This window comes from Terrapene carolina, unplaced genomic scaffold (assembly GCF_002925995.2).
Source record: "Terrapene carolina triunguis isolate 2854851 unplaced genomic scaffold, T_m_triunguis-2.0 Scaffold97, whole genome shotgun sequence".
Lineage (NCBI taxonomy): Eukaryota > Metazoa > Chordata > Testudines > Emydidae > Terrapene > Terrapene triunguis.
The window spans coordinates 21,024,698-21,041,223 of record NW_020664448.1 but is presented as its reverse complement, the minus strand read 5'-3'; the positions used below and the strand labels follow the sequence as shown (position 1 = coordinate 21,041,223).

Here is a 16,526-nt window from a genome sequence, read left to right as displayed (position 1 = left end):
TTTTCCATGTCATTTTAATTAAATATACAGTACATTTACAACCAGCAATAGACTCACTAAAATGTGAGGTATTTCCATTCTTTTAAAAATACAATATTTTACAGTAAAGTGCATAATAAAATGTCTTAAATGTAAACTAGTTAACTGACATTCATTACTTGTGTTACTGTTTACATATTTACACTGTGGTTGATTTTATAGTGTGTAGTGTTTTGAATACAAGTATACATTACATAAAGAACACGAGGCTGTATTAAAATAAAATCCAGTGAAGCAGCCTTTGTTAGTCCATGTCAGTATCTTCTCTGTAGTCGTGATAGAGTGTCAGCTGACATACTCCGATACCTTCGCATGGCTAATGGAGGGTCCACAGAAGGGGAGGATGCAGATTGCTGAATGTTCTATGACAAATTGAAGAATAATGCTTTTATATGTGTAACATACTGCTGGGGATACCCAGAGCTGTGAGCTACTGTGTTATCCCTCTGCCTCAGCAAGAGCGAGTTTTGCTGGCTATTAGACTGTGTGTCAGCTGCCTGCTAAACCAGTCTGTCTTCCTCCCGGCAACCTCCTCAAGGCTCTCCCAGCCCAAACCTCGCCTAGTAAGTAGCAATCAGTGAACTCCAGCCCCTGAGCTCCTCCGAGATGTTTCTCTGCAATGCGCAGTCCCTACACTGTGCATTCACAGAAGATATTAAGTTTGCTGGTCTGTTAAAGAGTCAATCACACTTTATTAATTTAACTGGGGTAAATACAACCCTTCAAACACAGCACTAAATTGGTTTATAGTAAAAGTAAAACAAGTGAACTAACAAAAGAGCAAGGATTATGTGATACCAAATAAAAGAGATCAAGGTAGAGGTAGTTTCAAGCATCTAAAAGAGAAAACACACATCTAAAAGTCTAAAACTTAATCTAGCAAGATACAGTCTTTGTTCAAGATGGTTTCTCTGACCCCTAGTCTCCTTTCCAGCCTTTTACTGGCTGACCTAGTCAGGATCTATCACAAAGATTAAATCACTTAGTTTCTTTGTCTCCTTAAGGTGAAGGTTCAAGATGGAGTCTCTTTCTGTTCCTTATATCCCCAAAAAGGTTGGTTTTGTTTTAAAAGATAGGGAGGCCTCCTGGGGATTCAGTCTTCTATCTCTCTGGAGTGCAGGAGCTCTGTTAATTCTCTGTCTCCCAAGTTCAAGATCAGGATAACACACTGGTTTAGCTTGATAGCTTTGTTTACTGCTAATATGCAAATTGAAGTAAACCCACATGCCTTTGTCTAGGACAGACCTGTTTATCACCTTCACCTAGGCTAAGCTCTCTTGTCTTAAACAGGTTCTAGTAACATCATACAGAGGGAATTCATAATTTCACATATAAGATTAACATATGCATCTTAGAAATAATATTAATGACCAGTGTATTGCTAGCATTCATATGATACCTCACAAGGCATATTTTGTACAAATATTAATGCAGTAGTGTGTAAGGTGTGAATACAGGGGTGCCTAGGGTCACAAAATGACAATTTATATTTTATGATGTTTAACATAAAACCAAATTTGACAAAATCATGTGATCTTCTATTTTCAGCTAATAAAAAATTGTGTCCCTATATCTTGAATTGGGACTTGAGTCTGCAAGGTGCTGAGCCTTTCCTCTGAGGTACTGAATGCCCCCCTCTCTCACTGACATCCATGGGAATTGAAGCAGATAGAACTCTCCCACGGACTTCTATAGAGCCGGAGTCAAACTGTAAACTCTTTGAAACAGGAAATATGCCTTATTATATAGTTTGTATACAAAACCACACTAGTATCCTTGGTAATAATCCCTCTGGTACAGGAGAGGGGAATCTGACTTTTCAAATTCCACACATACTATCATGGCTAGAAGGAATGGAGGCAGTTGAAGTGTTCTGCCTTCTTTTACCGTCTTACTTCTGGTATCATTGGATCAGTAGAGGTACGAGGGCTTCCACAGGCACTGCTTTCAGAGATTTTCACTGTTATGCTGTACAACTGGTGCAACTCCCACTAGTGGGAATGTATAGAGGCCTCTTGAAGAATGAATAACTTCTTTCAGTCCAAATTTTTCTTTACACTCATTATACATTTTTTGGGTAATAGAACTGGGTGTGAAATATACAGTCATCTGTCTATATTTTTTCTCAATATACATGTAGAGTAAAATAACAGAGAATACTGAATCACACATGACATTTTTTGAATAACAGAGTGATAAGTTGAAGTGTAAAATCTATGCTTAAGATACTCACTAGCCTATACAATCCTATATATACCTGAAACTGGTATTGTATTGGTTATATTATATTAAAGAAACCAAACTATATAAAACAGGAAATATAAATACTGAAAAAAGAAATATAATGCAGATTAGTTGTAGAACATGAAATGATCTCTGCAGGTCATGAAAATATTTCATTACACAATTGATTATCCTTCAGGTCACAATACAGCACATCTTTTTTTCCCTTACATTATTAGGAAAAAACAACTAATTAAGGGCCTTATTTAGCTCATATGAGCCGGCAAAGCAACTGTTCTTTGGAAACTTTGTAGGCTTTGTGGAAACTGCTCCAGATTCCAGAAGAGGAATGCTACATTATATTCTCACCTAAAGCCAAGCTTTTCTAAAGCTGATGGGCCAGATACTCAGCTGGTGTAAATGTATACTCAACCTAGCTCCATTGACTTCAAAGCCTGATATAAAATCCTAACAATACACTTAACATTTAGGGCATACAGCTCATTAATTTATTCTGTTAGGCGCTGAGGGTCTCAAATCCAGGTCTGCAAGGTTGCTGAGCAAGAACCACCTCTGCGACACTGCACAGAAGGATCAGATGAACGAACTGTACCTAATGCCCAGCTAATGCCCTGCCTGCTAATTCGCAGAGTCAGGTGACTAACAGCAGAATACTGATTGGACACCACTGGGTACATAGGCGCTGATTTTTCATTTTTCCGGTGGGTGTCCCACACTGGCTCCACCCCCGGGCTCCACCCCCACTCCACCTCTTCCCGCCCCCAATCCTCCCCCCAAGACACCCTCCTTTGTGCACCTCCCACCCACTGCTTGCTCCTTTTTGCCTCCTCCTACCTTAAGGGCAGTGAGGGAGGGAGGGGGCAGAGAGGAGCCAATGGCAGGGCAGCCCTGCTCAACAGCTGATGGGCAGGACAGCCTTGCTCAATAGTTGAGGGGAGGGGCAGCCCCGCTCAACAGCTGAAGGGTGGGGCAGCCCCTCTGAAGAGCTGCTGGGAGCATAGGGCCAGCCACTGAACAGCTGATTGGTGGCCAAGCCCAGAGCCACCGGAGCAGCAGCTCCGGCCAGCCCCGTGGGTGCTGACCGCCCCCTATTTTTTCTCTGTGGGTGCTTGAGCCCCTGAGCACCCACAGAGTCGGCGCCTATGACTGGGTATAAAGTTTCCTGTTCCCGTCCTACCCCTTGTCTGAGCAACTAGTTGCTAGACCTTTTGCTGCCTAGACCCCTGAGATCAAGTCCCTGCTTCTTTGTTCGGCTCCTAATCCTTTTTCCTATCACCATGCCTAGTCCATGCTCCCACTACCAGGCCCTGCTACTTCTTCCTGGTTCTTACTTCCTTGCACTGATGCCAACTGCTGATTCCATTTTTGACCCTGGGTGTGACTTCTGACTCTGATTCCAGCTTAATCCTTGGCATGGCTTCTGACTCTGGCTTTGATCTTTGGTGTGACTCCCGAGTGCAATCCCAACTCCACCTCTGGCTCTGACCACTAGGTCAGACAGCCCTGTTACGAACACTATCCCACGCAAATGACACTCTGAAATTCTAGCAACTCAGTTAATCCTAAAACAAACCAATGTCAATACCTACTAAGTCAGAAAACAGTAAATTTAAATGCTTACCAAAGGAGAGATTATCTGTAAAACACTTGACGTGGATAGGTTTTTGGCAATGGTTTCTTGGACATCTAAAAAGAGTACAAAACTATGATGCAACAATTATATAAAACACATGCTAGAACAAAAACATGAACAACAGTCAACAAGTCAGTACCAACCTTCTTAAAGACTGTGGAAAATACAACAATTTAACTGCAATTTAACAAGTAAACTATTTTTCTTTGGCCTGAGGGAGGTTGAAATATCTACTTTATTTGTATTTTTAAAATTTGGAATTGTAAATTAAACATGTAGCATCTAAAAAGAAATTCAAATCTGAAAAAGAGAAGGCCAGTTCCTCAGAGATGGGATATAAAAAACAAAAACAAAAAAACCCCCACTCAGAACGAGTTATCCATTTACATGGCCATGTTGAAGGCACACTGTCTTGTAGGTTTAGTCCCAGATTTAGGTTTTCTGTAAAACAAAACAATAAAGGGAGCGGAGATGGCGAAGGTTTAACAAAACCGTGGCATCTCTGTCAAGAATGCTTTTTTTGCCAGCTAAACCTGGCCAGAAAGTTGTCACCTTTTCTTTCAGATATATTTGACATAGTGATCCATGTCTTTGTCACCTCCAGAATAGATTACTGCAACACATTCTATATAGAATTACATAACTTGGAGCTAAGACCACTTGGAAACGTCAGGTGGTGATGGATGTTCGTACCCATACTGCAAAGTGGCTGGATTCTGGTTGTAAATTGTCTTGGGATAATTCCTCTTGTGGAGATGAACGCCTTGCTGAGGTAAAGCTGGCAGAGTCGACTTCTGCACCAGCCACCCTCCCCTGCCTCTATTGTAGGGGTCCATCAGGGGAGGGAAAGGGCATAATGCGGATGGTGCTGGGACCTGTCAGCTACTTTACCTACCACCAGTGTGGGTAGACTCAGAATTAGGGAGCCAGATCTGATGGCTACCCCCTTGTTACACCTAGTGGAGCTTAGATAAAAAGGGGAATTGAGCCCACGGTGTCTGATAAATTTGGAATACAATGTGCAGTAGTTAATTGCACACTAGCAATGTTTTACTTTAGTTTTTGTAATTGTATGGTTTGCAGTCATTACTTTTACATTTCTTTCATTGTTCCCTTAATATTCCTTGTTGGACTTTTCTTTTTTACTTTCTAGTTTTCTTTACTTTTTCTCCATTTTAATTATCTTCTGTCTGTTGCTTTGCTATCTTCTTTAGTTTCACTGTCTCCTGTCTCTTTTCTATCTGTCTCTATGTGTGTGTGTCTCTCTCTTTTCCCTTTACAGTTCATAGAATATTTTCTTTTCCACTTTTCTGTGTTTCTCATTTAATATCTCCTTCTGCCTAATCCAGAGGACATCATACCAAAACTGCTTCTTAAAACAGAGAAGTCTGAACTGCTGTTTTTCTGGGATCAGTGACTCTGTGCTACAGCTAAGCAGATTCCCAGTGGTTGCAAGGTTCCTCTCCTCTGCTTTTGCCACTGCTATGGGAAAGGGGAAACCTGAATTCCTTTTCAGAAGTTGTATTGATATGTCATTCAGGCTACCATATCATGTGGGACCAGTCAGCATACACAAGTTTAACGGGGGGACAAATCCAAATCCAAAAATCTTACTTAGTTTTCACTCAGGCAAAACTCCCATTGTTTTAAATGAGTTTTGCCTGAGTAAGGGTTTTGTACCTACTGTTTGGTATGTTTATTAAATAACAAATGCAACAGGACGGAGCAGATGCACCTATACGTCTTTATAGCTACATAGTTTATGTTTTTATATGTCACACAAACCATTATTTAAAATGTAAGTTATTACTATGTTAATACTATATATCAGGGATCGGCAACCTTTGGCACGCAGCTCGCCAGGGTAAGCTGGTTTGTTTACCTGCGGCGTCCGCAAGTTCAGCCGATCGCGGCTCCCACTGGCCACGGTTCGCCGCTCTAGGCCAATGGGGGCGGCGGGAAGCAGCGGCTAGCACATCCCTCTGCCCACGCCGCTTCCCGCAGCCCCCATTGGCCTGGGATGGCGAACCACGGCCAGTGGGAGGCGCAATCGGCTGAACCTGCAGACATGGCAGGTAAACAAACCGGCCCGGCCCGCCAGGGTAAGTACCCTGGCGAGCAGCGTGCCAAAGGTTGCCGATCCCTGCTATATATTGTACTTACTCTGCAACCTTTGATTGAGACGATCAAGTGACTGAAGAATCTTCTGTTCTTCTAGTGACAGTGCACTCATGCCTCGTCGCTGGGCCTTGTTAAGCACCATGGTTTGTCCAGGTGGTTGCACTGTTTCCATAGCAGCCAGGATTTCACCTTCTGTAACTGATGTACCTGCTAGATTTTCTGCCAGCAAAAACTGGGCAGTGCTTTCTGAAACTAAAGATTTTACAGAGCTGGTCACAGTCTGAACTTTTTCAAATTAGAATATTTTATAACATCTAGACCTATTGCTCATTTTCATGGATATACTGCACACAAAAATCCACATTAAAACAATATTAATGTTGCAAAGTCATGCATTCAAAAGTTAAGAAATGCCAGAATTAAGGTTGCCTGTGCTCCTAATATGGGGCAGAGGAAGATAGCTGGTGGAGGAGCCAGTCCTACCAGCTTTACGACCAGCTAATAGTGACATACTGTGCCTGTACACATAGCTGTCATACACTTAAAAAAATACAACACTAGAGGAATAGAGACTTTATTTTTTTCATGATGCTCTTCTAAATCCACCAATCAGATATAAGTGATATTGTGCTGTGCTGTATTAACTTTTAGTGGAAAAATCTTTATTTCCAGCCAACAGACCATACTTTCTGATTCAGAATCATTGATGCTACAAGGCAACAGCTGATGTATAGTGCAACTATTTTATCTATAACAAAGAATGGAACTGAAATGAACTACTGTACCTTCATCAGAATTAGGGATGCCACTCACAGTTTGCACTGGCTCAAATGCACATTGAAATGGACTTAGCTGGACAGTATGTACTGTATTCTGTAAAAATTGATCACTTTATCAGAATAATATTTAAATATTATTTAAAATAATCTTAACATTTCTGGAGCTTTTTAATGTTTTAGTTAAGATATTTATGTTACTGAAGTTTACAGGCTGTGTGTTTTCAAGTTCAAAAGCTATTTTGAAAAATATGAGCAATTAATAAAGCTTTTTTAAAGCACACAAAAATGTCTATATACCTTTGTGTATATTGTGGTTTCTAAGCAACAGCCTACACTGGAAACGTGTGGAGAGGATCCACAGTAGCAAGAGACCCTAGAGGCATTCTGGTTGACTTTTGTTTTACACTTTTACTAGATTGTACTCACATAGTTTCGTATTTTTATAGTCTCTTTATTGTCATCATTGGCAATTTTTAAATCAAGATTAGATGTTTTTTCTAATTGACAGTGTATACAGGAATTACTTCAGTGAAGCTCTACAACCTGTGTTTTGCAGGAGGTCAAACTAGATAATCACAACAATCCCTTCTGGTCTTAGAATCTATTAATCTCTCCCGAATGTGCATTTTGTAAAATCCTCTAATGACTGATTTTGTTTTTATTAACACTTTTATTTATTCATTTATTTTACAAATATTAAAAAACAAGGAGCCCAGTGACTATTAGAAATTTTATTTAAAAGTTCTAATCAAAACTCTGAGCATTTTTATATGCCTATCTGTCTAATGCATTTAGCTCTGACATTAATGACAAGTAGCCTGGTGCCAATAACAGCATCCATGATGTCAACCATATGAGATGACCCTAAACTAAATCACATTCCAGTAAGATGTCACTACCACTACAAGTTTTTACAGCCACAGCAATATTTAATTCTGCTATGTATACTTTATATATACAAAATGATGAAAACAAAATGTTTTTATGCAAAGGAAACATTTATATTTGGAATAAACAATGATGACTAATGAATCTCATAACAGCTGTATGCCTTCTATAAAGATATTTGATAACATTTGGTCTATGTATTTCTGGTGACTGGTTTATAGCAGTAAACCCCCCAAAGAAAATAATACATCTGTTGTAAGGAAAGATAAAGTATTTCACTGTGACAATAGTTAAAAACTATTGAGAATGTGCAGAGAAACTGTTTTTATGTTTGCAGCAATGTTGGACTTTCTCATTAATTTTCAATGGAAGATTCTTGGGACCTGGGACTTTCCTTTTTAGTTTCCTGAAAGTGCTTGTTATTTTTCACTGGTGATGTAATCTGATAGACACGTAAGCCATAGGAAACTTCTGAGTTGATCCAGCCAAGTGATTTTTTTTTGTGAACAAAAGGTTCTCTTAAATTAACAATACATAAAATCAGCAAGTAATTAATTTTAGTACCTTGTATGTTTGCTGGTGTTTTATAATACTCATGATAATATAGATCTTGGAAAGAATTAAGTAAGTTTGGCCTCAGTCGATTTTAGGCCTCAATCCTGCAAGCACTTCCCACACTTTAACTTTATTCACATGAGTAAGGTTAAACATGTGCAGGATTGGGGCTTTGGTTTGGCCTTCCAAAGTTTTCATAAATCTTATGACATGAAGTTCTATTATGTGTAACTAGTGCATGTAATTTCCATTCTCAACTAAAATTCAAGGTTAAGGTAAAATTCTCCTCTCTGACCATCAATGTAGATTTCTGTTGTACATTCTGCATTTGTTTTGCAGGGAGAGCTCCCCTATGCCCATGGAAAATTCATGTGCAAAATAAGTGCAGATTATTCAATAGTGCTCTACAACAAAGATCAGATAGAAATTTTTTCCCTAAGATATTAGCTGCACGCCAGTTCAGTGCTCCAAATACACATGAATGCCATACAGGCTCTTCTTGGCAGCATCACATATCAGCACTCCATTTCTCTGTCCAAGCCACTCTCTTGTTAGGTTCAAACTAGCATTAGAGGAAGGCAGCAAAGGAGAAAGGCCACATGCCCCTAAGAAAAGTTCCAGGCTTGGGAACTGGACTACCATAAGCATGGATAACAGAAGGAGATATGGGTTGAGAGAGAGGGAAAAGTTGTGAGGAGGCAAAGAGATTTGAGGAAAGTAGGGAGAGAAACAGAGATTGAGGGAGAAATAGAGAAAGCAGTAGAAAAAAGGGAAAAAAGAGAAAATTGTGTGAAAATAAAAGGGAAAAATGAAAGTGGGAGATGAAAGGGAAAAAAAGAAGGGAATAAGAAGTAAAAACAGAAAAGGAAAAAAAACCCCTAAAGGCACACAAACTTTTGAATTGGTACATTTGTATTTAATGTATTCATATTACATCTTTCCCAGGCAAGAAAAAGAGACAAAGGAGGGAGAGGCTTCAGCTGTGGTCCTAGAGGAAAGGGGCAGAAGAATCATGAGGATGAGCACAGTGCTGGGAGGAATGAGGGAAATGTAACTGCATTTTTACTTTGTTAACCGCATGAGTTGTTACACATATTTGTCTGTACCTCTTATTTAAGCGAGCTGAGAGTGTGCACCAGCCAGTTAGATTGCTATATATATTTATGTTCAGCTAGGGAGTTGTATGGCTAGTCGTCGACTGGCTGAAGAACACTAAATATTTTCTCTAAGACAATCAGAATGCAGCAGGTCAATAGCAGGACATTGAGTAATTCTCACATTATTGTATCATTATCCATCAAACAAAATCAATGTATCTGCATCAATCATTTGCTAAAGTAACTAGTCATAGAATCGGAATCTCCTGTTTTAAAATTAACATCTTGACTTTACTTCAATATTTATTTTCCATCATTCCTCCAACAAGTATACAGCAGCAGGAAACTATTATTCTGTGACAACCTTTGACTGACATTTTCAGTTCAACATCCCAGAAATTGATATTTACCAGTGCATCATGAGTGGGTTTCCTTCCTGCAGAGGCTACAATTTGTCTTCTCTGTTCTAAAAGAGATCTACGTTTATTTTCGCTGTTGTCGGAAATTTGCTTTAGTCTTGTAACAGGAACAGCACCTAAAATGAGAAACACAAAAAAGCAGCCAGTATGTAAAGGCATGCTAAATACAGAGGTGCAAAGATTATTGGCACTTTGATATTACAGTAGAACTTCAGAGTTATGAAGACTTCGGGAATGGAGGTTGTTCGTAACTCTGAAAAGTTCGTAACTCTGAACAAAACATTATGGTTGTTCTTTCAAAAGTTTACAACTGAACATTGACTTAATACAGCTTTGAAACTACTATGCAGAAGAAAAATGCTGTTCCCTGCCCCTTTTTATTTTAAGTCTAACACACTACTGTACTGTATTTGTTTTTGTCTCTGCTGCTGCCTGATTGTGTACTTCTGGTTCCAAATGAGGTGTGTGGTTGACTGGTCAGTTTGTAACTCTGGTGTTCGTAACTCTGAGGTTCTACTGTATAGTGACTGATCCTCTATAAATACCTAAGGTTGATGAAAATATAATAGTGAGCTAACTTCTGAGTTACCTTTGTGATACAGCAATGTCTAATGACATGCCAAACAATAATCCCATTTTATAAGATAGGCAATATTTAGGAAACAACCTTAGGGCCTGACTATCCAGGGTAATCAGTGCTTCCTACTAAGGGCTGCATGGTCTCAGCTCCCATTGGATTTAATAGTAATTAAGAGAACTCAGCACATTGTAGGGGATGTTCACAGAATTGAATTTACTTGACTAAGTTTTATCCCATGAGATTTTACTACCACTGCTGTACGTATTAGAGCTCCTCAGCTATATTTGGTTTTGCCTTGCTAATTTATGAGTATTTGTACTCATTTTCATGTATTTAAAACAAACAAACAAAAACACTGCAGCAATTTTCTTCAGATGCATAAGCCTAAACTAGATACCATACTGCAAACTTAATTCAGTTTTCTTCAGTGTTTTAATACATTTTCAAAACTCAGCCTCTAACCTACACCTGTAGGGAAACATACGTCCGCACACGGAATTTGCAGGTGCAAATCAGGAACTTGCATACCCAAACAGATATTATATGCCATTTTGTACTTACAGTTATTTGATGTGAAAATGTGGGTTCTGCATGTGCAATTATATGTGTGCTTGACCATTTTTTGTGTACACAATTTGGTAAGGTTTTGAAAATTTGCCCCAGAATGTCTTTTGGTGCTTTTAACAGCATTTTCTCTGTCGTTTTTACTACAGTGATATCTAACAAATAAGGTCTCTTACCATTTGATGAAGAAGAGAAAAATCCATTCATTCTAGTTGATTTAAAACTGGTCAGAAGGTTGCCACCATCAATAGTAACATGGGATATGTTAGCTTTAGTGGATTGCAAATTAGTGCTAAAGGAATTATTGTAACGAGCATCGTAATGCCGGAAATCACCTGAAACGAAACTGAATGTAGTGAAGTTGTATTCATTATGTACTGAGGAACATTAAAAATTTTAAAATGCTGAATTATTAATCAAGTAATACATTTCTGAAAAACAGTGAGAGTTGGAAGTGAGCTTCTTGATCTGCACCAAGATTAGTTTCATTGGTAAGTAAGCCAAGATGTACACCTCTACCCCGATATAACGCGACCTGATATAACATGAATTCTGATATAATGCGGTAAAGCAGTGCTCCGGGGAGCAGGGGGGGGGGGACGGGCTGTGCACTCCGGTGGATCAAAGCAAGTTCGATATAATGCGGTTTCACCTATAACGCGGTAAGATTTTTTGGCTCCTGAGGACAGCGTTATATCGAGGTAGAGGTGTATTTAGATCTATGAAGAAACTATGGACTAAAGTTTTAGTGAGACTTACCCAACACAGTAATAGAATATGTTAGGACTCGATCCTTCAAGGTATTGAGGACTCTATCCCTATACAGCAAAGCATGTATGCAAGCGTTTAACTCTGAGCATGTGAATTAGTCCCACTGACATCAGTGGTACCATTCCAGTGCTTACTGTTAAGCATATATTTAGTGCTTTGTTGGATAAGGGCCAGAGTTCTTAGCACCATGTAGGATCAAACCCTTAGGGAATTCTATGCCTTGGTCAGTAAATACACCACTTGATGCTTCCAGCTCCATTTAAAACATTTAAAGAAAGACCGTCATAGCTGATCATTTTGTTTATGGAAATGAACATTTTGCTCCCTGACTGCCCTCCCTATTTTGTTTTTCTTTAATATACAGTAGGTTGTATGTTGCAGCAAATAATATTTTTTGTTTTCTAAGCTGCTCACACACACTGCTGAACTTTAGGATATTGTTGCAACACTATATGTCACTGAAGAAGAACAGTGCAGGATTTGCTCTCTCTTGGAAAGAACTTTAGGACAAGGATTATGTCTTCTCATATGCTTGTACAGTGCTGAGAACATTTTGGGCACTACTGTAATATAAATAATGAGTCACTAAAACCAAATTTGGGTATTTAATATAAATAATCTGACTTAAAGAATGCAATAGACATAATGAATAGATACCGAAAGAATACCACCGCTGATTTTCAAAGAAAAGGGCATGTCTCCATCTATCCCTCCAGTACATAGGTGTGTATGGGGGGGGGGGGGAGACGCGGGGGAAGAGGTTTAAAATATTTGCATGTGACACGTAAAATCTGTCTCTAAAAGTTACTCTGCTCAGTTGTACGAAGACACAGAAGGGTAGGGAAACAGAAACTCTCCCCTCTCTCTTCCTGCCTCTTTCATACAAAATATATTCAAAGCACTCTGCTCTTCCCCAGAGAAGTAGTTTTTGAGAGACACAGTGTACGTACTGTAAATAAAGTGACAGGCCCAATAAGGGACATGGAAGCTCTTTATTTTAATAGAAGGGGGCTCTGCACCAGCATGAGTGATCCTCAGGATGGTCACAACAGTATGGTAGGAGGCACAGAGTGGCTGCTGGTACATGAAGTGGAGTTGGTGGAGTCCTGGACTCTGCCTCTGGAAGAGGTTGCAAGGCTGGAAAACCACACAGCAGCTCAGCTGGGTGCAGTGTGGGGACTCAGGATTCCATTACTGCTCTAAGGCACAGAACTTGGCTAGAGTGCAAAGGGGTTACTGGGAAAGCATTTGTAAATATAAATTAATCAGTCTGAAACATGCTTTAAAAGTTAATTAGCAGGAAGATATGATTTATTCTCTTAAATTTTCTTGTGTATCTTTTGCTCTGTCTTGCCCCTAGTTATTTCTACAGTAACGTTCCCAGAAAATGTTTTTGTAAAGCGTAATGCTTCTATAAATTCTCTCTGACACAAATATTTGCCAGCACAGTGACATATGGCTGTTAAAAATTTCTTCCACTTTCATTTCTCTATTAACATGGGCAACTTTCTTTGAAACATTCCCTGTGTTAGCGAGACTGAGAGTCTTCGCAATACCAAATATTTACAGAGCAATCACTTTAAAAACATGGCAGATTTATGGCTCTTTCATGAGATCCTTTCAAAAAACATTTTCCCAGATGACAGAGTCCTGCCAGCTGATAGTGGCTGGCAGGTGGTAAGCTATAGTTTACCATGTAAAACTCACTCATTTTACTGTTAACTTGTTCTCTGCCTTCCTCCTCCCACATCTATTTGTTTCATCCACCTGTCTTTGGGGCAGGGATTTTCTTTTTATTTAATGCTTGTAATGTATCCAAGAAAATGGGGCCCTCATCTCTGACTGGGGCCTCTAGGAGATGATAGATAATGACAAAAGTAGAAACTCTTCAAACTGTTGTGTGAAAGGGTGAAAACAGTGTATGTAACTGAATGCAAGAGCCTGTTACTCCCTATTTTGAAAAAAACAAGAATGATTCTTACCCGCAGCATAATCCTTTTGAGCTAGGGCACTATGCACACCCTGCCACAAAAGATTTATTTCTTCATCAGTTGGTGTACGATCAAGACGTAGTCCATTTTCTGCACATACAGGTTTCCTTTTGGTACCAGTTATCAAGCTGTCTTGCTGGGCAATTGTCTGAATATTATTTACAGTATAATTTGTCTTTTCCAAAGGCTCACTTGGAGATACGTTGTAGGAAGGCGGGGGTGCCAATGTCACAGTGACCAAGTCAGAACTGCAAGTAATACTCTTATTATTTTCTATAGTGGTTCTATTTAAAACCTGATCTGCTGGCAAAAGGTGTCTTGCATTTACACAGTTGCCATTTGTAGTGTTGGATTGACATTTGGAAGAATTTACTGGTTGACACATAGTGTCTGCTACATTCTGATCTGTCCTGTTGCCTGGTACAGGTTTAGGTGGTGGATGAGGTACAATGATTTTACCCTGAGCTTTTATAACCTTATGAACTTCACTAGCCGACTGTGGTCGGATTATAGTGCCCTTTCTATTCTTAGGTGTAAAACCTGACTGGGTTTTGGCAGATCTTGGTCTTCTGATTATCTTTGTCTTACCTTTACGCAGATTACCTTTCTGAATTTTAGAGTCACCACTATATGCAGGGGGTTTACTTTCATCACCCTTTGATGCCATCCAAGCTTGTTTAGCAAAGTGGTAACCTGTAGATACAAAAGAACGCAGAGGCATACAGTCTCTTTCTGAGCCCCCAGCAGCAACAATTTTTGTGAATATCGGGGGATAATCCTGGTGATTTTCTGTGCAGATGGAATTTGTGGTGCAAGCAGGAATACTTCTTAAATTATTGTTAGAAGCATTGAGTTTACTTTGAACATAAGATGGCTGCAACTGTGCCTGAGATACTCCTGTGGTGGTCTTTTCTGAACACCTTTCATCGTCTTCTACTACTATTTTGTCAATTTCATCAAACCATCTGAGTTTCTTATTGGTCTTTTGATTTTCTGCATCTTTCCCTTTTATTTTTGCCAATTCTAGACTGTCTCTGATAGATGATGCAGTTTGATTCCCAAAGCTGATCCTTCGGTTCAAAACCACTGCTTTGAAACAATAATTTTCATATTTAGATTCTTTCTTTAAAATGCTTTTGGGCAATTTCACTCCCTTTCGCTCATGCATGTTATTTCTCAGGTATCTGTGATGTTCAGACAAGTCACAATTAAACTTTGTATTAGACAAAGGTGACATGGCTTCAGCCACATTTCCCTTTTCTTCTTTTTTGTCCTCTTCTTGATCAGTGTTGCACAAAATGGAAGCATTAGATGTGTCTTGAAATAAAGATGATCCCCGATTAATACCATTAAATTTTTTTATGTTTTCATCTTTTGTTTCTGACAAATTGTCTAGATTATCAGTACATGGCACTGTATTTGTATTTTTGTCCTTTTGTAAAGGATTAGATGAGAAAGTACTGTTGTGAACACCAGTTGAACTCCACTGTTTTGGAGGTAAGATTACAGGTGTTGCCATAGGCTGATTTGAGGTTTGTACTGATGAGGTGGTTCTTCTCTGTTGAGTCAGTTCAGAACTCTGCTCCTGTATAGAATCTAGAACTCTTTCTCTTGGAGTAGGATCAGAGGTGGCCCAGGCTTTGCTGGATTTGAACACAGGGCTATCAGTGGCTAATGAACTCTCTCTACTAACCATTCCAGAAGATGGAACTTTCAACATAGTGTTTTTTTCCTCTTTCCTATTTTGCAGAAAAGTACACGGACTGTTTACAAACGTTATTTGATTATCAGAAGTACATATGTCTGTTGTTCTTTTTTCTGTTCCACTAAGAACAAATGATTTCTGTTTTGGATTGTGTACATTTTCAGCAGGAATTAGAACATTTTGTTTAGCTAAAGTGTCATGAAAAGGAGTGTTTGGCTGGCTATTTGGGATATCTAAATTTATCAGCCAATTATTTACATGCTGATTTTTAGAAAAAGTTAGTTCAGGTGTATCAAGGAAGCTCTTATTCGTAGACTGTGATTTTTGTGAATTGTAGGGTACAGAGTCGTCCCACTGTGTAGTCAAAGATGTTTCACTGGGTGTTGTATAATTTTCATTTTGTTCTCCTGCCTCAAGGCTGTCCAGGCTTGACGGGCTGTCATAATTTGTTATTTGGTTGACTTCTTGGTGAAAATTCTGAAACAGAAGTAAAACAGGACTTGTTACAGTCATAATATGCTATTGTATTGATTAGTACAGTTTTGTTCTTTATATTAATTAAAGCTTAGGTTAAAATCAGATAAACACTACTATACTTTCAGTAGAGTAATGGAAGTTATTTTCACTCTTATGTTCACAGCATCATCAATTGCCTTGAAGTATTCTCATTCAAGTCAATTGATATCTGGGCATTTATTACAAAAGAAAAGAATGAACTTTTGAGATCACATTCTAAGGAAACAGATGTATAATTCAAGGATTTTATTTCTGTGTTTTTATATCAGTTCTTCAAGAGCAAAATTAAAAAATATATTGGTGTATTCATGGATCTATTGCTACTGTCTAATCCTCAACACTTCCCTGGTGCTAAGACACAGGGAGCATCCTGGAGATCTGGGCTTTATGGCATTCAAGGGACAATACACATCGGTTTCCTAAATCCTGCTGCCATCCATGCAGTGAAATCACAATAGTTCTGCTGTGGTCAGGGACATCTACATCTGTGGGGTTGTGGGGCTTCAAAATATTTAGTCTCTTGCACTGAACTGATCTCATTTTGTGTGACCCACAAATTACATTACTTTCCGACAAGACGGTTACTGTCAGCACTAAGCAGTGAAATGCCAACAATTAGGCGTT

At 39.1% G+C, this 16,526-nt stretch overlaps 1 protein-coding gene across 1 annotated transcript in view; it reads right to left on the bottom strand.

Annotated features, from left to right (window-relative positions):
• Positions 1–1,606: 1,606 nt before the first annotated feature.
• CEP126 (centrosomal protein 126) overlaps positions 1,607–16,526 on the bottom strand; it is a 54,854-nt gene continuing 39,934 nt past the window's right edge. The window contains exons 6-12 of the mRNA XM_024215672.1: positions 13,673–15,863; positions 11,096–11,254; positions 9,767–9,891; positions 6,823–6,910; positions 6,080–6,289; positions 3,905–3,969; positions 1,607–1,756 (exon numbers count right to left, since the gene is read on the bottom strand). Coding sequence (XP_024071440.1) covers positions 1,607–1,756; positions 3,905–3,969; positions 6,080–6,289; positions 6,823–6,910; positions 9,767–9,891; positions 11,096–11,254; positions 13,673–15,863 — 2,988 coding nt within the window. The remainder of the gene's footprint in view (positions 1,757–3,904; positions 3,970–6,079; positions 6,290–6,822; positions 6,911–9,766; positions 9,892–11,095; positions 11,255–13,672; positions 15,864–16,526) is intronic.